Genomic DNA, 20,731 nt, shown 5'->3' with positions numbered 1-20,731 from the left:
TTAAGCGTGACGTCATCACGCCTAGCCGTTGCAGGAATGACGTCACCCCGTGGAAGTTACAGGGTTGGGTGACGTCATGCCTAAACCGTTGCCTTTAATACAATTCAACGGTAAGGTGGAAATATTCCCGCAAGATTATATTCTGTAGGTAAAACGCGAGTCTTACGGATATTTAGCTGGGTTCCCATTGGTTTATATTTGTACAGAACGTAATTTTTCCCCGCGTAAATGTCTACGGCAAGAGGACGTAGAGAAGCGTGTTTTGGTTGTTTGCTTTTCTGTTATCGAACCGTTTTGGAGATTCCATATCGTGACAAACCAAACAATTGACACTTCATTATCTACCCACCGTACTGTACTATATGTAGACGTGCCAGCACATGGTATAAGCCAGTTCTCGAATTAATTGACGGCATCAGATAATAAACGTGGCTCATGTACGTCCACACGTGTGTATCGTCTTAGACGTAGCTGACGTTGAATTTGCATTGAAACCCGATCATCCTGCGAGACAATGCGTCAGACAAAAGCTGTGGTCTATTACCAGTGAGCTTTCTAAAGCTCGACTTTAATTAAAAACCCGCGGCCAGGGATGACACCAACAACGACTGCTGGCAACGAATCAAAAATGCGAACGTGATAATACTTTACGCGACAACAACAACAGACAGGAGACGTATTGACACGTGCTGAAAATTACTGAAACAGGCGATCTGCGTGGACACCCCCCGAAGTCGCTCCGGAGGACCCCTTCCCCAACTCGCCCCTCCCCTCGCCCCCCCCTCCCCTCGCCCCTCCTATAACTTCCGGTGGGTCCTGCCGCGCGCTCACTCCCAAATAACATCCGGTAGCGCCCCCCCCCTCTCTACTTCCGGCCCCCCCCCCCCATCTCTTCCGGTGGTCACTCCCCACTTCTTCGTTTTATTTCCCTGGCCACACCCCTTTCACAAACCCCCCCTTTCTACTTCCGGCCCCCCCCCATCTCTTCGTTTTATTTCCCTGGCCACACCCCCTTTCACAAACCCCCCCTCTCTACTTCCGCCCCCCCCCCCACCATCTCTTCCGGTGGTGACTCCCCACCTCTTCGTTTTATTTCCCTGGCCACACCCCCTTTTACAAACCCCCCCTCTCTACTTCCGGCCCCCCCCCCCACCATCTCTTCCGGTGGTGACTCCCCACCTCTTCGTTTTCTTTCCCTGGCCACACCCCCTTTCACACCCCCCCCCCCCTCTCTACTTCCGGCCCCCCCCCCCATCCATCTCTTCCGGTGGTGACTCCCCACCTCTTCGTTTTATTTCCCTGGCCACACCCCCTTTCACAAACCCCCCCCTCTCTACTTCCGGCCCCCCCCCCCACCATCTCTTCCGGTGGTGACTCCCACCTCCCCCCCCACCTCTTCGTTTTCTCTCTCTGGCCACACCCCCTTTCACACACCCCCCCCCCTCTACTTCCGGCATCCCCACCCCACCCCAAACCCTTGCCGACTTCCGGCGTCCGCGCGCTGGATGTCGGTAGCGGTGACGTCAGAGTCGCTTGGCTGGTCCGTGGAGAAGGAGGAGGAGAGAGAAGCGGCGGCGGAGAAAGGGCGGCGGATCGGCGGCCTTCGGGGGCGGCGAGAGGGACGGCGCCGGCGAGCCCCGGCTTCCTTCATGACACCTTCGAGTCGCCGGCTAAGCGCGTTACGAAGCCTCCGCGACGGCCCCGGGGCCCACGGCTGCCGAGGATGTCTCGCCATGAAGGTGAGAGGCGGTGGGGCGGCCCAAGATGGCGGGCCGCCCCCACCACCCCCCACCTCCTCCTCTCTCGCCTCGCCTGAGCCTCGCAGAGGCTGCGGGAGGAGCCAGAGGCCCAGGCCGGGAACCCCGTACGGGACCCCTCGTGCAAGGGGGGACCACGGAATTGTCGGTGACAACCAGTGTGGGTGGTGTGGAGGGGGGCTATGTGTTGTCGCGAGCAGGGAGAGGCGGTTGTCGGTAACGAGTGGCCCCCTCCGTCCCTGCCTCCCTGCCTCCCCGGCCTCTACCTCGCGTCATCCTCGATCACTTGGACTGCTCTTATTGTTGTAAACCTCGGACTACTTGATCGTGTTTGTAATTACCTTGTGCGTATTTTCATTGTCATCGTTGTATCGTGTTGATTTTTGGAAGCCCGCTTCCTTCAACCTTTAATCTTCGTCGTCAACCTGCTCCTTCATTCGCGTCCTCTTTTCATCCTTTTTTTTCTTTTTCCCTTAACCTCATTAACCCCATCGCTGATTCCTCTCCCTCTTCTCCGTTGCACGTCTTCCCACCACTCCACCAAGCTGCCGCGTCACTGTGAACACCGGTGGCGATGTTGACCCGCCGCCTCCTTCATCGCCACCGTAGGCGAGGCGTTTGATCAAAAGCGGTGATGACCGTGGTCTCGATGCTCTTGCATCTCAACATGTCAAATCATTCGGGCCTGTTCGTTGAGGCTCGTGTTGGTGTCACGTGATGGCTAAGGTTTATTATTACTACGCCTACTGTTACGTGAATATGATCCCCAGACTGCCTCATATGCGATGGCCAAACCTGACGTGAGACGTGTAAGGGCTTCTTTGCAAACGCTCCCTAAAAAAGGAATACGTCAAATATCCCAATCGCAGGCACCTCTTGAAAAGCCTTAGGACTTGGCAAAGCCTGACCGTGTACGTATTAACGTACCAATTACGGACTCGTGAAATGGAAGCTGAAAAAATATAGCGTTCTTAATGGTGGCTTCATCGAAATACGGCAAGAGTTCAGAGGTGGTCGGAGGGGGCGATTTGTGACTGCCGGACTGCACTGCAGATCGTCCCCTCCCAGTGTCGTAAACACTAGCGCACAGCGCCGTGGCTTTTGATGTCGAATCAATTGCAGTATCTACCGTACACTTATTTATTTGATTGACGCATGATTACCGAGGGTTTGGGCAATTTATCATGGCCTCAAGTGCACATCCTTGAGTGATGCTTTGCATCTCCTGCATAGATTCGGTAAGAAGGGGGTTTCCGGCGTCGGTTGGTTAATCCTCAAGGGACGGCGGTCCATTGAGGATTAACTTATCCCGTAAGTATTTTCATTGGCAAGAATGTGATGGGCATAGTAATGTAAATAATCTTTTTCGTGTGCTCACATGTCGGTTTGTCTTGGAAGAGGGGTGGGGGGTGGTTAGATCACTGCGCATGTCACAAGTTCTTGCTGTTTTGCCACTGTGCCGTTATGCACGTGGTACAAAGTGGGATTTGTTGAATTACTGCTATTTCATTAAATATTGTTAAGTCACCGGTGAAAGACCACCATTTCAGTGCACAGTTGTACGTTTTATAGTATTTATATGAGGTCATGTGCAAATAAATCTTGCTTACTCTTCAAATTGTAATTACCGTATGAAGTGCTTGGTGACTGTTGTAATTAATGCAGGATTGACAGGTATTTGTTTGGAGGTGTGTGTACACATGGACATAACACACCTTTGTAAATAGTAGCACTGGATGTACCGTAATTGTTTATAGAGAGCACCAGGCGTTTAGCATTAATACCAGGAAGTATTTGGTTCGAGAAGCAAGAGAGAAAATCAGGAACCCAAATGATTCGAAACATATTTACTATACAGGCTTGTAATGTCCTATTTATAGCACGTTATATTGTCGAATTGTCCTGAAGCTAAACCGATGTGTTATTTTATTTTCTCCATACATGTATAAATACAGAATTTATTTGCACGATATGAAGCTGTAGTTGTGTAGAGGCTGCATTCGCAATTCAAATGACCCGAGTTTTATTCCCTGGCAAGTTTTTTTTGTCGGATATCGCCTCTACAGTATACTTCAATGTGACCAGTCGGTTATGGTGGGGCAAACAGTGAGGGTAGGCAATGATTGATGATGGTGATGATGAAAAAATGGAATTTTAATATTTTTAGCGTGCTAAGCCAACATTCTCATAAAGCAAAGGGCTACAAAATGCATTCATTCAGAGGAAGGCTTTTTGTGTAAGTGGTGTCCCAAGTATTTTTTGTGAAAACATTTTTTGGGTCAATTGTATAGTGATATTTCGTATAGTATCATAATTCGACCTTTGGTTGTATATTTCTATGTTGGTAAAAGGAGAGACGGTTTTGCGAATTGCAGGGATACGAGACGGGCTATTTGGACTGCTTTGTTGGAAACTGTTGTAAGTTCATACGTAGCTTTAAACTGCCCTATAATTAATACATTAGTTACCTCATATTTAAAATAGTGTAATTTGAAGGCTTTTAATGAGAATTACAATCCACAAATTTTAGTTTCCACCATTGAGATTTTATGTATGGAAAAATAAAATGTCACCAAGCCCTGTCATTCGGAATTGCGAGTGTAGATATTAGTTTGCTTAATCTTAGTTGGTTGAGGTGTTTTTGTTATATATTAATTAAGTTAATGTCGGGCTTCATAATCAAAGGAGCATTAGGAAAATTATATGTCAATGTATATACATTTTAAAACGCATGATTTGTGGTAGGTGTACAAAAATGTTTGAGGGCTTGTATGCAACTTTCTTTTATGTCATTTTGAGTTATGCAGGAGACTTAATTGCTTCATTTAACCAGCTGTATTATATTTAGGCATCAAAAGTAATACATTTTGCTTTTTTATGTCATGGTGAATATAAACAATTACTGATGTGCATACTGGAGTGATTTATACAGAAAGATAATAATATATTATTCCTTCATATCGCTTCCAGCTGTGATGGATTACTTTTTGTAAAGTATGCATAGTGTAGCTGTTTTAAAGCTGTTTAGTAATATTCTCGGAATACATCCACAAATATTTGAAAAAAAAAATTTAAGTTTATTAATTATGACTGCAAATAGTAGCAATTTGTGGATTAAGCAGTTAGATAAGGGGTGTTGTGGAAGGGCAAGCAAAAAAGAAATGTGTAATGAAAAGATAGAGCATTGTATTGTAGATGTCTAGGAGTGGGATGGATTGCAGCCGCATAGACTCTTAGGTAATGCAGTCATAATTGATAGGCTTTTATCCAGAAATGCAATGAGTGTGGTTAATGAAAAACACTCAGTGCTTTAGCTTAAAATATGTTCCCAATTTAATATTGATAAAATATATTTACATGAGGACCAAAGGGTTGCAGTGCAAGCACTAATGTTCATTGGCAAGTTGTGTGAGTTCACGTACAATTACCCTAACATTTTACACGCAGTTCCTGGAATGCAACAAAGATATAGTTTCCCCGATGCAGATGTGACGATCACTCTAACTTGTGAAGAAATATCTTATTAGTAGCGTTGATGGACTCCAGGGGCAGATGGTGCCGGAGTGCACTTTTTGTCACATGGTGACATGGGTGGCAATAGTTGTTTCACTGCTGCTATTCCACATGAGTAGGTGTGAATTTCATGCAGCATTTGTGTAAGGAAGCTCAGTGTAAAAGCGTGAAGTTAATTAAAATAGTGAAAACATTCTGCGGTATCTTAGACAAAATGCGAACTTGAATTTACCTCAGTAATCTGTGCCACCACAGGTTTTAATAGATGGCTACCGTCCGCCATGTCCAATGACTGTATTGCGCACAGGCAACTGCGCATGCCTGAAATCACCTTACAACGGATGTGTTCTAGTCATGGGAATACTCGGTGTTAGCTATACTATTGATTTATGTAGTATACTGATGCAGGATTTATGAGATAAAAAAAGCCTTCACTTTTTAGCTAAGCAGGTGGAACGATCCCCATGTGATGGTTATGGGTTTTTGACAGTGAATCTACTTTCACATTTAGTGGAGCAGGGCCTTTACTGGTGTCCAGGAATATTACACAGATGTGTGGAAAATGGTGTGTGACAAGAATGTTCTAAAATAAAAATGTCCCAACATAAAATGTCAAGGTCCACTTAAATCAGTTGTTTGAGGTTCTGCCAGGCCGGTGTTGGTTCATGTACTGCAGCCTTTTGGCTGTTTGTGGTTAGGTTTTTTGTTTAATTAAATTTCCAGAATGTTCTTAAGATATTAAAGCCTTTAGGCAGGAATAATGTTTTGCATTTTTGCAATTCATGACCATTTAACTATACAGCCACTTTTGAATATTATCTGCTGCCTGCACAGGGTAAGGCCTAAACTTTCATAGTATTCTTATCTAGTGGTCTACGAAGGATGAAAGTGTTGTAATAACAAAGTAAAATTTTTTTTAACTAAACTCATTGGTCACTGCATATGTAGGAGATCACCAATTCAGAATATCATTTTCACAAGGTTCAAGCTATCCCCCTGCCTTTCAGGGGAGCCCAAAATGGAAATTAGGTACCAGTAACACATCGCACATACAAATATATTGCTGTTTTACAAATTTGACATTTCTGCAGATAATTTTGTGGTTATAGCTAAGTGGATGTGAAATGTTTAATGAAATTGAGATCTCTTGTGATGATTTAATGCGTGTTTATATGGCTTAAAAAATGTATGTACCCCTATATATTTTTAACAACAATGCCACCACTTAAGTCAATAATTGTGTAATTTTTTAATGACTTTCATTTATTATGTTTGCCACTCAAAATGTATCCATTTGTTAATATTAGTTAACTGGATGGTTTATAATACTGATTTTCACACTCAATTGATTGCATATTGGACCTTCATACTGGTAGGAACCTCCTGGTTACACTAGCCCACATGGGATTATTGTGTCTGTCGTGCAGGGAGGGGGTGGGGAGGGATGGGCTGGGTGGGCAGGGTGGGGAGGGGCTGGGTGGGGAGGGGCTGGGTGAGGAGGGTGGGGGGTGGGGCTGGGTGGGGAGGGGCTGGTCACCCCGTGGTGCCCTTATAAAACTCAACGTTTAACCTACTCACGCCGGCTTGTGCCTGCCCTCACAGTCGGGCAACCCAACGTTCCTTCTTACCAGCTCCCTCTGCAGGAATGTGTTACAAGCTTTTGTGAATTTAGGTGTTAGGTTGTTAACATGTTTTCTTTGTGTACGTACAGGTGTAAGCTGCGACGCATGCATGAAAGGTAACTTCCGCGGAAGGCGATACAAGTGTCTCATTTGCTACGACTACGACCTGTGCGCTTCGTGCTACGAAAGCGGCGCTACCACGTCCAGGCACGCCGCGGACCATCCCATGCAGTGTATCCTCACACGTGTCGACTTCGGTAAGGCCACATCTTGGAGGTTTTGCCGGGCGCTCCCATTGACAAAATAAGGGACTGTTGTTTATAATGCAAGACAGTGGAATTTTTTTTATTACGGCTGAAATTTGTGCGATTGTTTTGTAGCAATGTGAATGTGTAACACAAATTAGATTTTTTGCCAGTTAATATGTAAATATTGCGCTATTCAGAGGACATAAGCAGGTAAAGGTGAAACTGCAATTGCTTGTTCATGCCACAGTTGGCAGAATAATGTACACTTGAAGGAGCTCACGAGAGCCCCTCCAGAGGGTATTTGCCCTGCCATTCCATGATTGCCAGATCCTGGAAGGAGTGACCTACTGATTTACAAACTGTAATGTACCCATTTATATTGGTGGTGACATAGACAAAGCAAAAAATGGTTCAGGCGATCTTAAGAAAATATACATTTTGGACATTTATCAACATACAGTATTATCCTACACTAGACTGCATTCAACTTGTTTATTGCAAATATTTGCACAGGAAAACTATTGGCCCATAGAATTGTTTTAATACAAATTAAACAACCACATTTGAAATTAACACACTGACTTATAACAGAAACAAATAGGCTAACATTTTATTTTAAAGAGATGCTCTCTAATCATGATCATGCAGCATACATATTTGTGATTTTTAGTTTCTACTCTATCTTATCTCCTCTGCAATAACAATGCTTACTCGTCCTGTAAAACAGAAACCTGAGAAAAAATTAATTACTAGCATTCATTTGCACGCATGGGGATGCCTTCATCCGCGAGTGGATTGGCAAAGGTTTATACATTTTAAATACAGTAATATTTACAGCTCTTGGTTAATCCACTGTGAATGAAAGCTTCTCTAACACTGTTGAGCTGAGGTGTTGTTTGAGCATAATTCATCATGATGGGCAGTGCCAATTGGTGAAGGGGGTTGACGGGGACCAGAACCAATTTAGGCATCACTCGTCACTGTTAGCAATTGCTGAGAAGCATGTACTTGTGGGTTGCTGCAAATTTCCCAAGTCTGACCGGACCATGTTTAAAGTTCTTAAGATTCAGTATGAATAACATGTGTCTCAAGCGTAATCTTATCCATTATCTTCCTTATATTAGAAAGGATTTCGGTAAAAGCAGCATCGCTATTGTTAGTGTTAAACAGTACTTCATTGAATCAGGGTTACATTTTAAACAATATACTTTACAGTTCACAAATGTGCTTATTGGTGGGAATATCGGCTCATTGTAGACAAGCTTGTGTTTTTCAGATATTGTTGACATTTTAAATATTGATGGTTATTGATTGAATATTTGTTTCTTATGTAGGCTTTTGATTCTTTAACGTGTACAATCATCTATTTTAAGTTGGGGCATCTTGCATGATACATGACTAGATCATCATGTCCTGGCACATCTCTGTAAACATGTGCTTGTAAGGTGGCTCTAGGCTTGTTCTAATTTACCTCATGGTAATTAAAGTCAGCATGCTAACATTGAGATTATTCCTTGTGTTTGCCGAGTGCGTTAATGCGTTATGGCGAGTAAATGAATATTAATTTTTGATAGGCGTAATCTCACCCTACGTGTGCTCAAGTTTAATGAAAGATGGTCACATGATTGGTGTACTGACTCAAGTTCAAGTGTATTCTGGTTAACCAGGTAGGAGCTCGAGAGATCAGGATAGTCGCTCATTTGTAAGAGTAACCTAGGGCATTAATCTGCCAGATGGGGGCAATAATTGCTATGTATAATCCCAAGTGCATAATTTGTGGATAATTTTAGAATTTGTAAAAATGAACCTTATGGCGGGACCTCGGGGTCCCGTATACACGGAAGTCAAAATCGCAATTAATAAATTTATTTTTGGCCACCCCGTACCACCGCGCACATAAATGCCGCGACCCACCAGAAATCAATCCTCTCGTTTTTCACCAAGCACCCGTCGCCAAAATTCCATAGTTATGAACAAAACTTTAATTAGCGCATTGTGTGGAGCTTGTCGAGAGGAATAGATTGCCGTATCGTTTGCCTTCAACAGACATAAAATGACGTCGCAACGCAGTTTATGCGAGAGCCTGGGGCTTATGGGACCTCGGGGTCCCACTATAAGGTTCAAATGTTGAACCTTGACGCTGGGAACTTTAACTTGCACTGTGAAGGAGGCGGCGCATATTTACTATGGTTATTATACCCACGTGGATCGTTGGTTAAAATCCCAATGACAAGCACCTGATGAAAATGAGTATATTCTCTCAGAGTAAAAAATCACATGTCAGGCCCAGGGAAGGGACAGTGTTTTGTTTTACTTAATTTGTGATGTTCTGTAGTTATGACCAAGCCAGTTATTTAAATTTTACTTGATGAATATTTTAGTCGCATTGTTTTCAGTGTAGTGCATTTGTTACTCTGCCATCTGCTCATTGCAATGACAATTTGGCAGCGTCTCTCATTTAGCATTATTACTGGATTCTGTAGCATTTTATAATCAACATTGCTGATACAATTGCTTTGCAAATATTTTTTTAGTAAATTCACAATCAAAACATATAAATGCTATGGTATTAATAACGGTGATGTTAAACACCCACGATAAGTCAGTCCTAGTATAGACAATCTCAGCCCCAGTCTGTTTTTGCATGCATAAAATGTTGTGAAAGTATTTTTAAATTGTATGCTTCTATTTCACGGACGACACTTTACTTATTTTTTGGTGAATCCTGCACTGTTGTCTGTCACTACTCTTAGTCTCATTTGTTGGTTTCACTATTTGGATAAAGTTTACATATTGGACTTGTGTTATAATTGAGCATTTGTACTCTATTAGCGTCCTAATAAATAAGGCATGGTACTGGTGGCACCCACAACACTCTCTGACCTTGTTTCTCATGTTTCTAATGGTCACTGAATCCAGATGCTGTTAAGTGTTCTCAGACTTTCTACATGTGACCTTGATGTGATTTTGGTGTTTATGCTGTACAGCACAGAATCTATGTAATGAGCTTCAGGGAGCTGAGCTGTTCAGTTGATTTTATTTACCATAATTACTATGTTAATTTGTTATATGAATAGTAGTTGATGGGTTTTTGTTGTTGTGACATTTTGGATGCTTTCTCAAACTTACAATATTGGCTATGAATAAAAATTGATGATTTCAGTTAATATCTGTAGTTAATGGTGCATTTCAAAATCACACATTCCTGAGGTGTAATTTTTTTTTTATACTTGAGCCATACAAACACATACTTGGTACAGTACCGTATTTTCCCGTATATAACCCGTGGGGTATCCCACTTTTTACAAACAAAACAAGACCCTGCGGGGTATATGGAGGTGCGGGCTATCTGAAATTTGTTTTACACAAAACGCTATTTTGCCGGGTATTTGCATATGCGGGTTATGCGGGAAAATACGCTACTAGATGTATCTTCTGGAGAGGATAAAAAAAAATCAGCCTAAAACCCACGTTTAAGTATTGAACGAACCACCAGATGGCAGTGTTGTCTTGGTAAAACTAAACTGTCCATTAGTTGTATCAGATTATGTACCAAATGCGTAAATTAATTTATTGCTATGACATGCATGTTGAACCTCTTTCACACCGTACGTAGCCTTCCATGGACACTTGATACATTATATTGAAAAAGTAAAACAATGAGCAAATAAATTTGGAGGTGCATCCATGAATAAAAATATTCAAATAAAAACTGAACACATTAATCAAGAACACTAATTTAAATAACTAAATATATAATCAATAGCGTTTTGGGCAATGGCCCTTGGAAGTTTTGTATGCTATGAAGAACCGTTGCCTAGAACGTTGCCGATTACAGGAACTCCTCTACTTATGAATGAGTTAGGTTCCAGAAGTCTGTTTGTAAGTCCAACTTTAGTCCTGTCGATTCCAGACATGTTGTATGGCGTGCACACCAAACAAGGGGAATGGCTTTAAAAGTTGTAGAATCTCCTGTAGATGTAGATGCCACTGGATCTTCATGTTCTGCAGATGTAGATGCCACTGGTTCTTGACATATGACAGGTTTGTTAGTATCTCTGAAAGTTCATAAGTCGATTGTTTGTAAGTCAGTGTTTTTTATGAATGTTGAGTTTTTGTTAATTGTGCTAGCACACCACTGCACATCACACAATACGTTATGAACAAGTCGGTCAATTGGGTTCAGATATATTGAGATTTAACTTTCACTACATTCATATGATTTGTATTCCAAACAGTAAGCTGTAAGCATCACGTGCATTGAGAATTCAGCATGCGGCATGTGTGATGTAAATGCATTTTCTAATTGGAGTCGAGGTGCGTTTTTCCAATTATACAGTTTCTCATTTACATGCGTTGTGTGTGCGTGCTGCAGATCTGTATTACGGTGGCGAGGCACTCACTGCTGAGCAGCCCCAGTCATTTACGTGCCCTTACTGTGGGAAGATGGGTCTCACGGAGGCCACTCTTCAAGAGCACGTCACATCAGAGCACGCAGAGGCCTCCACTGAGGTGGTACGTGCCAAGCACACTGTCGTTTTTTAAATATAAAATATGATTTGACATTGGTTGCATGTTTAATTTTTGTGACTTGAATGTGTACTGCTACAGGACCACCTTTGCCCGACCTTGAAATAAAGATTTAGGCTAGCGAGTGATCAAATCACCCAAATTGTGCCCAATCTGATAAGTGCTTGGAAGCTAACTAGGGTTTAGCCTGGATGGATTGATCACCTTGGATGGATGGACCACCATGCACGACAGGTTTTCATGAGCATCAGCACAGCTGTATTGTAGGCAGCTCCCATGCTTGTGTTTATTGCTGTCCCCCAATCCACACACAGCAGCGTGGTGAGATGTGGTTCAATAACCCCTCACGAGCCGCACTGAGTGGGGAGGCCCTTAGTGGATTGACCAAAGGGCCGTAGATAGTAATGAGTTTATGTATCTACCAAGAAATAGGTTTTATGTAAATAGATATGCAGTGTGTTAATTTTCTAATCCAGCATTAAATTTGCAATACGTTTTTGTTCATTTTTAAAAATTAATTTGAACCCATCTATGTGACTACCGAAAGACCCAAAGAATACGTTTTTTGGTGTTTAACCACAGATGTGTACGCTTTAATGTACATCTATGCATGGTTTGCCTTGCACAAAATATATCCATTTACAGTCATTCCTTCTCTTGCTGGGTACAAATATCTTCTGATTATCGACGTCATCCAGGCCTTTCTGAAAAATCAATATTGTGACAATGCAAAAAGCTTGATGTTGTAGAATTGCACGTGCAGTATTCTTTTTGGTATTCTTTATATTAACGTTTGTTAACTTATTTACAATGTGTTTATAACAGCTGGCATTTACAATTTTGATAGGTTTCAGTAAGTCCAGTTAACCATCATAGCTTGTGTAACTACCAGACGATTTTACTGTACTTTATGCTCATAAGTCTTACCAAGTTAATTTGATATGTACACTTCTTCTGAAAATTTAAACTCATTCTACCTCTGGCAGCATATGACCCATTACCAGGAGAATGAGTGATTCAGTGTGATTCAGAATGTATCACAGTTTGAAATTTCTTCCAAATTGTATCAATATATACATTAAATTGTCCTTGTTGAAATGTGAATCATGTAACTACAACGAATGCTTTACTTAAGAACCACTGACAGTCTGTGGAAAGTTTTTTTAATACCTAAATTATGTACACATTTATTTCAAGCAGTATGCTAAAGTTGTAGCCTGCAGATGTATGTATGTTGACTTTTCGCACCATACGTAGCCAACCGTGCTAATTGGAGGTGCAGCGGAAGGACAACAAGCAAACAAAAAGTTCTATATAAATTCGTTTTCAATCTCGATTATTTAAAAGTGCATAGCTTCAGTTGCTTCCAAATATCGGGAGGAAGAGCGGTCCAGATGGCCGCCGAAGTGCTTCTGAAAGCTCATGTTGCAGTTTTTAGATCATCATGAGTGAGACTGCTTTTCAAAGCGTAACAGTGCCCATCTTATGATGCGTAATGATCAGTCAAACGTTTGTTAATCACGATTATCAGTCTGATGCGCCCTGACATTTGGGTGAGGGTGTCGGTCAGCCTGTGTAATGTCATCACGCAGGTTTGCCCAGTGTGTGCGGCGTTACCCGGAGGGGATCCCAATCACGTGACGGATGACCTCGCCGCACACCTTACAGTCGAACACAGAACTCCGCGAGACATCATATCCTTTTGGTTGAAGTTGCTCTCTGTTTGGGGTGTATCATCACGTTTATGTATGTTTTGTTGAACTTCTTTGTTTTTTTTTCTTTCCTATGACGATTTTAATATAGTCCTACCCTCCTTAATTGTTAATTATGTTTTTTACCGTATGAATTAGCATTGACTTAAAATTGGACATCTTTCAGGACTAACAACGAAGTCGGTTCTGTATTCTGCTACAACTTATAGCACAATGTTGATTTTATTTATTTAAAGTTTTGCAATCAAGTCACTTTGGCTTGCCAAATATGTTGGGTGTGGAGTTGACAATTCCGAATGTTTTGTATGCTTCTGCAAACACTTGTGTTTTGGCTTACGGTGGATTGAAAGGTTTTTTTGTCGAAATTACTTTAGTGATTTAATTTCAGATTTGTATGAATAGACATATAGTTTATTTGAAATTACTGTTTCCACAAAAGCACAAATTAAATATTTATTTTCCAAGATGGCATAAAAATAACGTTTATGGGGTGACAATATTGAAATTTTAAAGAAAATAGCTCAATCTTATGAAAGCTGGCTCTTGCGAGCTGGGATGGAGGCTGCACAATGAATGCCCCCTTTTGCTTGACTATTTTTGGTTCATTTATACTTTCCCAGCAATAGGGCACCCATCATAGGCTGTTGCTCTAGGTTCACAATTTATTTTATAGATGTCGACTTGTTTTTTGATCTATTGAGTTTGTACATTTGCTTTATTGGATATTAAATGGCATAGTTGTAATGCATTCGTCCATTACCCAAGTGAAATGATGTTCAGCACGTGTCCAACATCTGTTTGGCACACAATGTCATAGAATGCACTGATTGATTAATTCTTGCTCGCAGGCAATCTCCACAGAAATGTCACAATTGCTATAACCAGCCAGGCATGAAACTGAACTATACTTTTAGAGACTCTACATAAGGTATGTACAGTCATATGAAAATCGTCTTTCGATGCCTCTTGGTTTTTGAATCCTTGACACTTCTCTCACGACGACTCGAGTGGCATCCGGCACATGCGTCGAGTGCTGCACCCGGGCAGGGGAATCGGCGTGACGCGCGTGCGCCGCTCCAATATGCACTTTACAGGGAACTCGACGGGTGGCGGGGGCCTCTCCAGCTCCTCGGCCTCGCAGGGATCCTACTCTCCCAGCGCCCGCGAGGCAATGGATCCCATAGCAGGTAGCACGCTAGCGCACACGTCAGAGGCGCCCCCATGGTCTTCGTTATGTATTTTTTGGGGGGGGTTAGAACGCGTGAATGTGTTGCATTAGACCTACCACCGCCACCCGATCATCCAATTAGTAAGGGTTTAATGACTCATTTACACGATGTAACAACAGCAAAATCTTTATTATGCATAATATTGGTCGCGAAAGCCTACATGCTAAACATGGTCATCGTCTTCAAGCCCTAGGCTTTGTAATTGTTTGGGAACATGTGCTCCTCTTCTTGCTGCCTCAATACATCACTACGACTTGCATGTACTCTTCTGCACTTCTTCCCTGATCTGTTTCCACTCCATGGTATACCACGGCTGCAAAGCACCTGGTGCCTGCCATGACACAAAGTTTCCCACTCGCACAGGAGCAAACTCAATTATGAGGGACGCATTGTTAGACGCATCGGATCCCCTACCGTTACCAGCATTTAACAGTAAAACTGTTCAGGCCTTTGTAGTCTTTGGAAGAGTGGTTTACAGGTAGCATGGCGTGGTGGGTGTGGAGACCCATAGATATTTCAGTGTGGTGGCAATGGATGCAGTACTGTAAAAAGTGCTTTCTATTTAGTGTTAAACTAAACATCTGTCTTATTGAGGAATATCAGAGGTGTGTATGTACATCTTAGGGGATACTTTAAAGATAATATAACATTTTTAAGTGCTGTATAAGGACTTTGAGCTTTACGTTGCAGCTGCCCGCCATATATACTTGCGTGAAGAGTTACAGTGTGCGGGCTATATCTGGGCTTTCTATGTTTGTGACATTGTGTAAACGCGTGACACTGGACTTGTTTGGCCATACGTACAGGTTATATTTGAGTTTGCGTGTACATGCACTCTTGGTCAGTTTGTCCATATGCACAAAGTACATTTTTACATTTAATATCTGGACATTCTACGGATGGATAAAACACCTAAAAGATACTATTTAGTATTAGATGTAATAAACCAATATTACATACAATGTATAATTGCAGCTGTAGACTTCATTGTTTTTCGGCATTTAGCGATTAATAACCAAGTGTTATTACGCTACAAGGATATGTTGTTACAAGATAGGAAATCTCTGAATCTGACAGATTTTAAATGCCCTAATGTTTTCATCGCTCACTGCTGATCCTGTAAGTGTACAAGTGGATTCAATTAATTAAGAACGGGTCTCTCCCCCTTGTCATCTGGGCATAATTGCATTTATTGTGCATATTTTTTATGTAACATTCAGGAGTACATTGCTTTCAAAACATCCTCAGTTGCTTGTGATATTTCATTATTTTATTCGGATTTGAATGCACAAGTTTGATGATTGGAAAGGATTGTCGAGTGCAAGGTTTGAAATGGGGAGGGGCCTATCCGAATAGTTGTAGGTGACAACAATGGGTTTCGTTAAGAGTTGTGTGCAGTGTGTTCCGCATGACACTGTCTGTTCTCTGTACGGTCACAGAGCTGCTATCCCAGCTGTCAGGCGTGCGTCGCGTGGCAGGTGGCGCGCTCAACCCTGCCGGCTCGATGGCCTCACAGCTGCAGCAGATCCACATGCAACTGCAGCTGGAGCGACAGCAAGCCCAGGCGGCACGTCACCAGCAGCAACAGCAGCAGCAACAGCAGCAGGGCGGAGAAGCGCGTAGCCAAGCCCGGCAGAACAACAACTCAGCCGCAGCTCACGGTGCAAGCCTGGTTCAGCAGCAGTCTGTTGCAAATAACAACAACAATGGAGAGAGTGGGCAATCAGGGGCAGCAAACTCACCTTTTCTTCTTGACAGGTCTGTTCTGGGTTGACATTTTTTGTTACAATTTGTGTAAAAGCACCACTGCCTTAGCAGGCAAACACTCACATTAATATCGTGATGTGTAGTATTAGTCACACATGCAATTATTTTTTTCTATTCCCCATATTCTGGGAACTCTGCTTGCAATAACTTAAATGTGAAATGTGTGTGTGTTTGCGTGTGGGATGCAGGTTAAACGAGGGTCAGCTGTGCGACGTAGAGCAGCAGGCCCTGGAGTGCGAGCGTGCTGATCATAGCCTGTTTACACAAGAGCTTTTGCTCTCATCGCTGCTGCGCGTTGCGGACGTCGAGCACGATGATGACAAGGGCGGAGGAGAGCAGCAGCAGCAACAGCAGCAGCAGCACAGTTTCCTCATGGGTGGTGGAGCCTTTCCGTGGCTTGAGCAATCGCTCTTCGGTGGCGCCACCTCCTTCACCCCATTCCCACGCGACCTCACGGCCAGCGATGTGCCCTCCGCGGCTGCGCATTTCTTTCCTGTGCGGGAGGCCTCCACAGGGAGCCGCCCAGCCAGTGAGATTCCAGCCCTCGACGGGCTGAGCCTGGCAGACCACCGGGCTGTGAAGGAGCCTCCCCCGCCGCCTCTTTGATGGCGCTCAGTGTGCCACCCCACGCCGTACATGCCCCCTCTGCTGTATCTGTCAGTGACGGTCGGTTAATGGAAAAAAAAATACTCTCGCTGGGGATCGGTAAGGTTCACTAGTAATTAAACCAAATCACCACACTTGTGACCTAATCATAGCAGCGATGGCTATGGAAAAGGCAGAGTTTATTAACGTTATTTTTCTTAAATTATGGCACTTTTTCTTCATTGATCAGCTTGATAAGCTGCACAATGCCAATGGAAGTCGTTTTAACGTTTTCAGCACTAAACCGGTTTCATATGTTGCATTATTCCTTCCCAGGTTGCTGTGTTTTGTTTTGAAAGTAGCTTCTTTCTCTAAAAATGGAAACTTTATTTGAATCACACGATCTCCCGACTTGTTAACTTGTTTTGTTACAAAAGGCAAAAGTTTGGTATTTTTTTGACTTAATAAAATAAATTTAATTTACTTATTGCATGCTTATGTGGGGTGGTGATGTCTGAAGTTTCATTTCTTGATTGGTCATTGTACAAGGTTCATAATCTCCAACTTGAGACTACAAAAATAGTTTACACGTAAAACAAAAATTAGGAGAGCAATGGTACTTAAAACAGTAATTACTAGAACGCAACAAAGTGCATTTTCAGTCTAAGCCCATTAAAAATGTCAAATTGCAATTGGAACATTTTCCAACCACCGTTCTATTATTTAAGACGAAAGTTGAAGGTTATGTTACCAAAGAGTTAATTCAGCCTGCCTGTGTTATGGTTGTTACTAGTGAACCTTTGTTTTCATTCAGTAATTGGTAATATTTCTGCTATGACACTCTACTGTATATTGTCACAAGTATGCATCTTCCATCTTTTTTTTGTTTTTATATTCCTAGCGGCACTGTAACTCGTGTATATAGCTGTAATGGAGGAGGATTGTATGTTCTTTTAATTTCCCGCGAACACAAGTGGCTATGTCTCAAGTTGAACACGGCACAGATTAAACAGTTTTCATAGTTAAAAATACGAAAAAAGAGAGAAAAACCAAACTGCGGTGATTTCTGGAAACTATGCCTATTATGCTGCTGTGTGTATGAATGCTAATGAATAAAATCGTGCTTGGATGGTTTACCCTAACACTTGCATGACGTTTTGTATACATCGGCATGCAGTAAGTCTTGGACCTTGGTTTGTTCATAAGTTGTGCCTAGTAAACAACTATTACCAACTGACAGATGGATATGAGCTTGTATTCATTGGAACACAGGTATGCAGCAGATGTGTTATTAATTTTGCTTCGGTTTCATGTAAAATACTATACGAAAGATGAGAACATTGTATTTAAAGTTATATTTAACGTTCCTTTTAATGTATTACCGTGCGATATATAATTTGAGTGCCAAGATGTAGCTGAATGTACCCGAGTGAGTGAAAAATGAATTGTCATTGAATTGCCATAAGCAAAAAGTCTTCAGGAATTCAAACCGCAGAGTTGGTACTTGCAGTGGTTAATATCTGGTGTTTGGTATGAAATCTTCCTCAATACATTAGTTCTGATTGCAATGTGGATGCACTTAAGTACTTGATGTGTGGGAACCCTGTACTTATGTGTTATAGAAACGAGACTTGCACAGCAAATTGTCACTATGACAATCAAAATGACTGCTCTGTCTAATTATGGCAAATTCAGCAATCCACGATCTTATATTTAGCACTTAACATTTCCAGTAACATGTTTCAAATGCTTACTTGGTGTAAAGATGAGCATCTTACAAAATAATTTTGGAGAAGTGTAAGCATTACGTTTTTTTAATGGCATGGCGAATGGTCAGATGAATTCTGTTGGCATGTGTTGCGTTAAATTTGCATTGAGCGCAGTGTGGGATATTAACTCGGCTATTCAATCTTTGTGTGAGCAGGAGTGAGTGGATAGCAACTGCACAAAAACCTCCATATAGTAAGGTATTTAATAGCAGCTATAAGAATGGTTGATTCATTTGTTATAATTTTACATGCAGGTCCATCGACAAGGTGTTGCCAAATTACCAATTGTGTAATGCATCCACCTTGTGAATTACCATTTTTTAAATAGTTTTTTTAAACGTTTTATTTCACCTCGTAAATAATCTAGCTTGTAAGATTAAGGTGAAGAAATGAAATTACGGTGATGTTTGTGTAGACCATGAGGTGCATGTCTAGGGCCTTATATTTCTTGTGATTTTGGGAATCGCTGTGACAGCCTCTAGTTTACTGATCACTGAAGATATAAGGGCCTAAACATTACGTTACTACGAGGTGAAACAGTAAAAAGAGACTTGTTTGGCTGCGTTTCATGTATGGGCACTGTATGCTGGGCAGCCCTGGTGAGTCTGGTGAATACTGAGCTGTTTGAAGCAGGTGAGTAAAGGGTGCTTTTTCTGCACTGAGTACTGTCATTGAGTGTGTCCTGTATGGATGTTTGAACTTCCTTCGCACCATACGTAGCCAACTGTGACGTTTTCTACTTTACATTTGTATCCCTATAGCTTTTAATGTTTTGCTGACAAGGTCACATTTTCAAACGAGCACTTTTCCATGAACCCTTTGAGAAAAACAACCGTTAAACCAATCGCATTATGGCAGTGATCAAAATCCATTCATAAAACTTGAGGGCAAATGAATGTTATGATTTGGTATTGATTGCCTTACGAAATAACAGTTGGCACTTGATTTGTTTATATATATAAACGTGTCATGCAGGGTGAAGTTGAAAAGGGTGTGTGCAAATCTGGACCCACTAAATGTTGGGAGTGGTTGCAGAGAGCAGCGTACGACCTTTTGGAATCGATACAGTTCTGTGCTTGAAAAACCTTTTTAACTGCACACATTCTACACAAATCCAGTGTTAAAATAGAATCGCACACCCTTATTCCGATACAGTAAATTTGAACAGTGTTATTTGCAGACTGTCTTAGCGTGGTGGTGTTAATGACACCAAGCTGATGGAGAACCTGTGTGTGTGCCCATGCTGTGTGCACCGGCCGATCTTCAAAGTCCATGTGACATTACTTAAGGCTTAAAGGGTCACGAGTGTATATTGTGTTGTGCCTAAATCGCATTCAGTGCACCAAACCCTCGCGAGCGCAACAATCCACAATGTATGATCGTCCGTCAACGTAGGAGCAGCTTTGGTTACAGTGCCACGTTTGACATTTCACACGCAGCTGCTAGCAGCCTCCACACGGTGGCGCTATCGCCACTTGCAGTGCAGTCGGAACAATTGGGGAAATGCCTTGGGTCTCCAAGTCCTCAGCACTTTGTTATTAAATAAGAACATTGGCTAGTTTATATTAATGTTTTTAAGGAAGATAAAAACACCCCCCTTTATTCACCATTTTAAAATTATTGCCATGTCCGAAACCAAATGTATAGATGTTCTGACGTTTAAATGGAACTTTCACATCTTTACAGAAAACTGGAGTTTTCTTTAAAAAATATTTAATATAGAATTATTTGCTGAATAAGCACATGTTTAACTCCCGAGAAGTGGGCTGTGCTAAATTATCCCACGCATATACAGTCCATATATATATACCGTATATAAGCAGACCTCTATTGTGGTACCTACCCATATCGACTAAAACCTCTGAGCTTACCGTGATACGTGAAAACTAAATATTCGTTTTAGTGTGGGGGTTATTGCCCTCTTGCAATGAGGTGAGTGGTTTATTTATGATGGGGTCTTAAACCAACTGCGCTTGGGTGTGGATTCATCCCACACCCT

At 42.0% G+C, this 20,731-nt stretch overlaps 1 protein-coding gene across 1 annotated transcript; it reads left to right on the top strand.

The window, feature by feature from the left end:
- Window positions 1–1,515: 1,515 nt before the first annotated feature.
- On the top strand, window positions 1,516–19,388 carry KCMF1 (potassium channel modulatory factor 1). Its single transcript, XM_061552961.1, has 7 exons — window positions 1,516–1,739; window positions 6,982–7,149; window positions 11,516–11,655; window positions 13,263–13,364; window positions 14,380–14,569; window positions 16,051–16,369; window positions 16,567–19,388. The coding sequence occupies exons 1-7, from the start codon at window positions 1,724–1,726 to the stop codon at window positions 16,982–16,984; spliced, it is 1,353 nt and encodes a 450-aa protein (XP_061408945.1). The 5' UTR covers window positions 1,516–1,723; the 3' UTR covers window positions 16,985–19,388.
- The last annotated feature ends 1,343 nt before the right edge of the window (window positions 19,389–20,731 follow it).

Source organism: Lethenteron reissneri, chromosome 17, assembly GCF_015708825.2.
Source record: "Lethenteron reissneri isolate LAM-NWPU_2019-01 chromosome 17, ASM1570882v1, whole genome shotgun sequence".
Taxonomy (NCBI): Eukaryota; Metazoa; Chordata; class Hyperoartia; order Petromyzontiformes; family Petromyzontidae; genus Lethenteron; species Lethenteron reissneri.
Note: the sequence above shows the minus strand (reverse complement) of the source record. Positions and strands in the feature narration are given on the sequence as shown.

Excerpts from the sequence above, each read along its gene's own strand:
- KCMF1 (XM_061552961.1), top strand. Across the intron at positions 11,656-13,262 it reads CAGAGGCCTCCACTGAGGTG|GTTTGCCCAGTGTGTGCGGC; the intron begins GTACGTGCCAAG and ends GTCATCACGCAG. Across the intron at positions 13,365-14,379 it reads ACAGAACTCCGCGAGACATC|GACGACTCGAGTGGCATCCG; the intron begins ATATCCTTTTGG and ends CACTTCTCTCAC.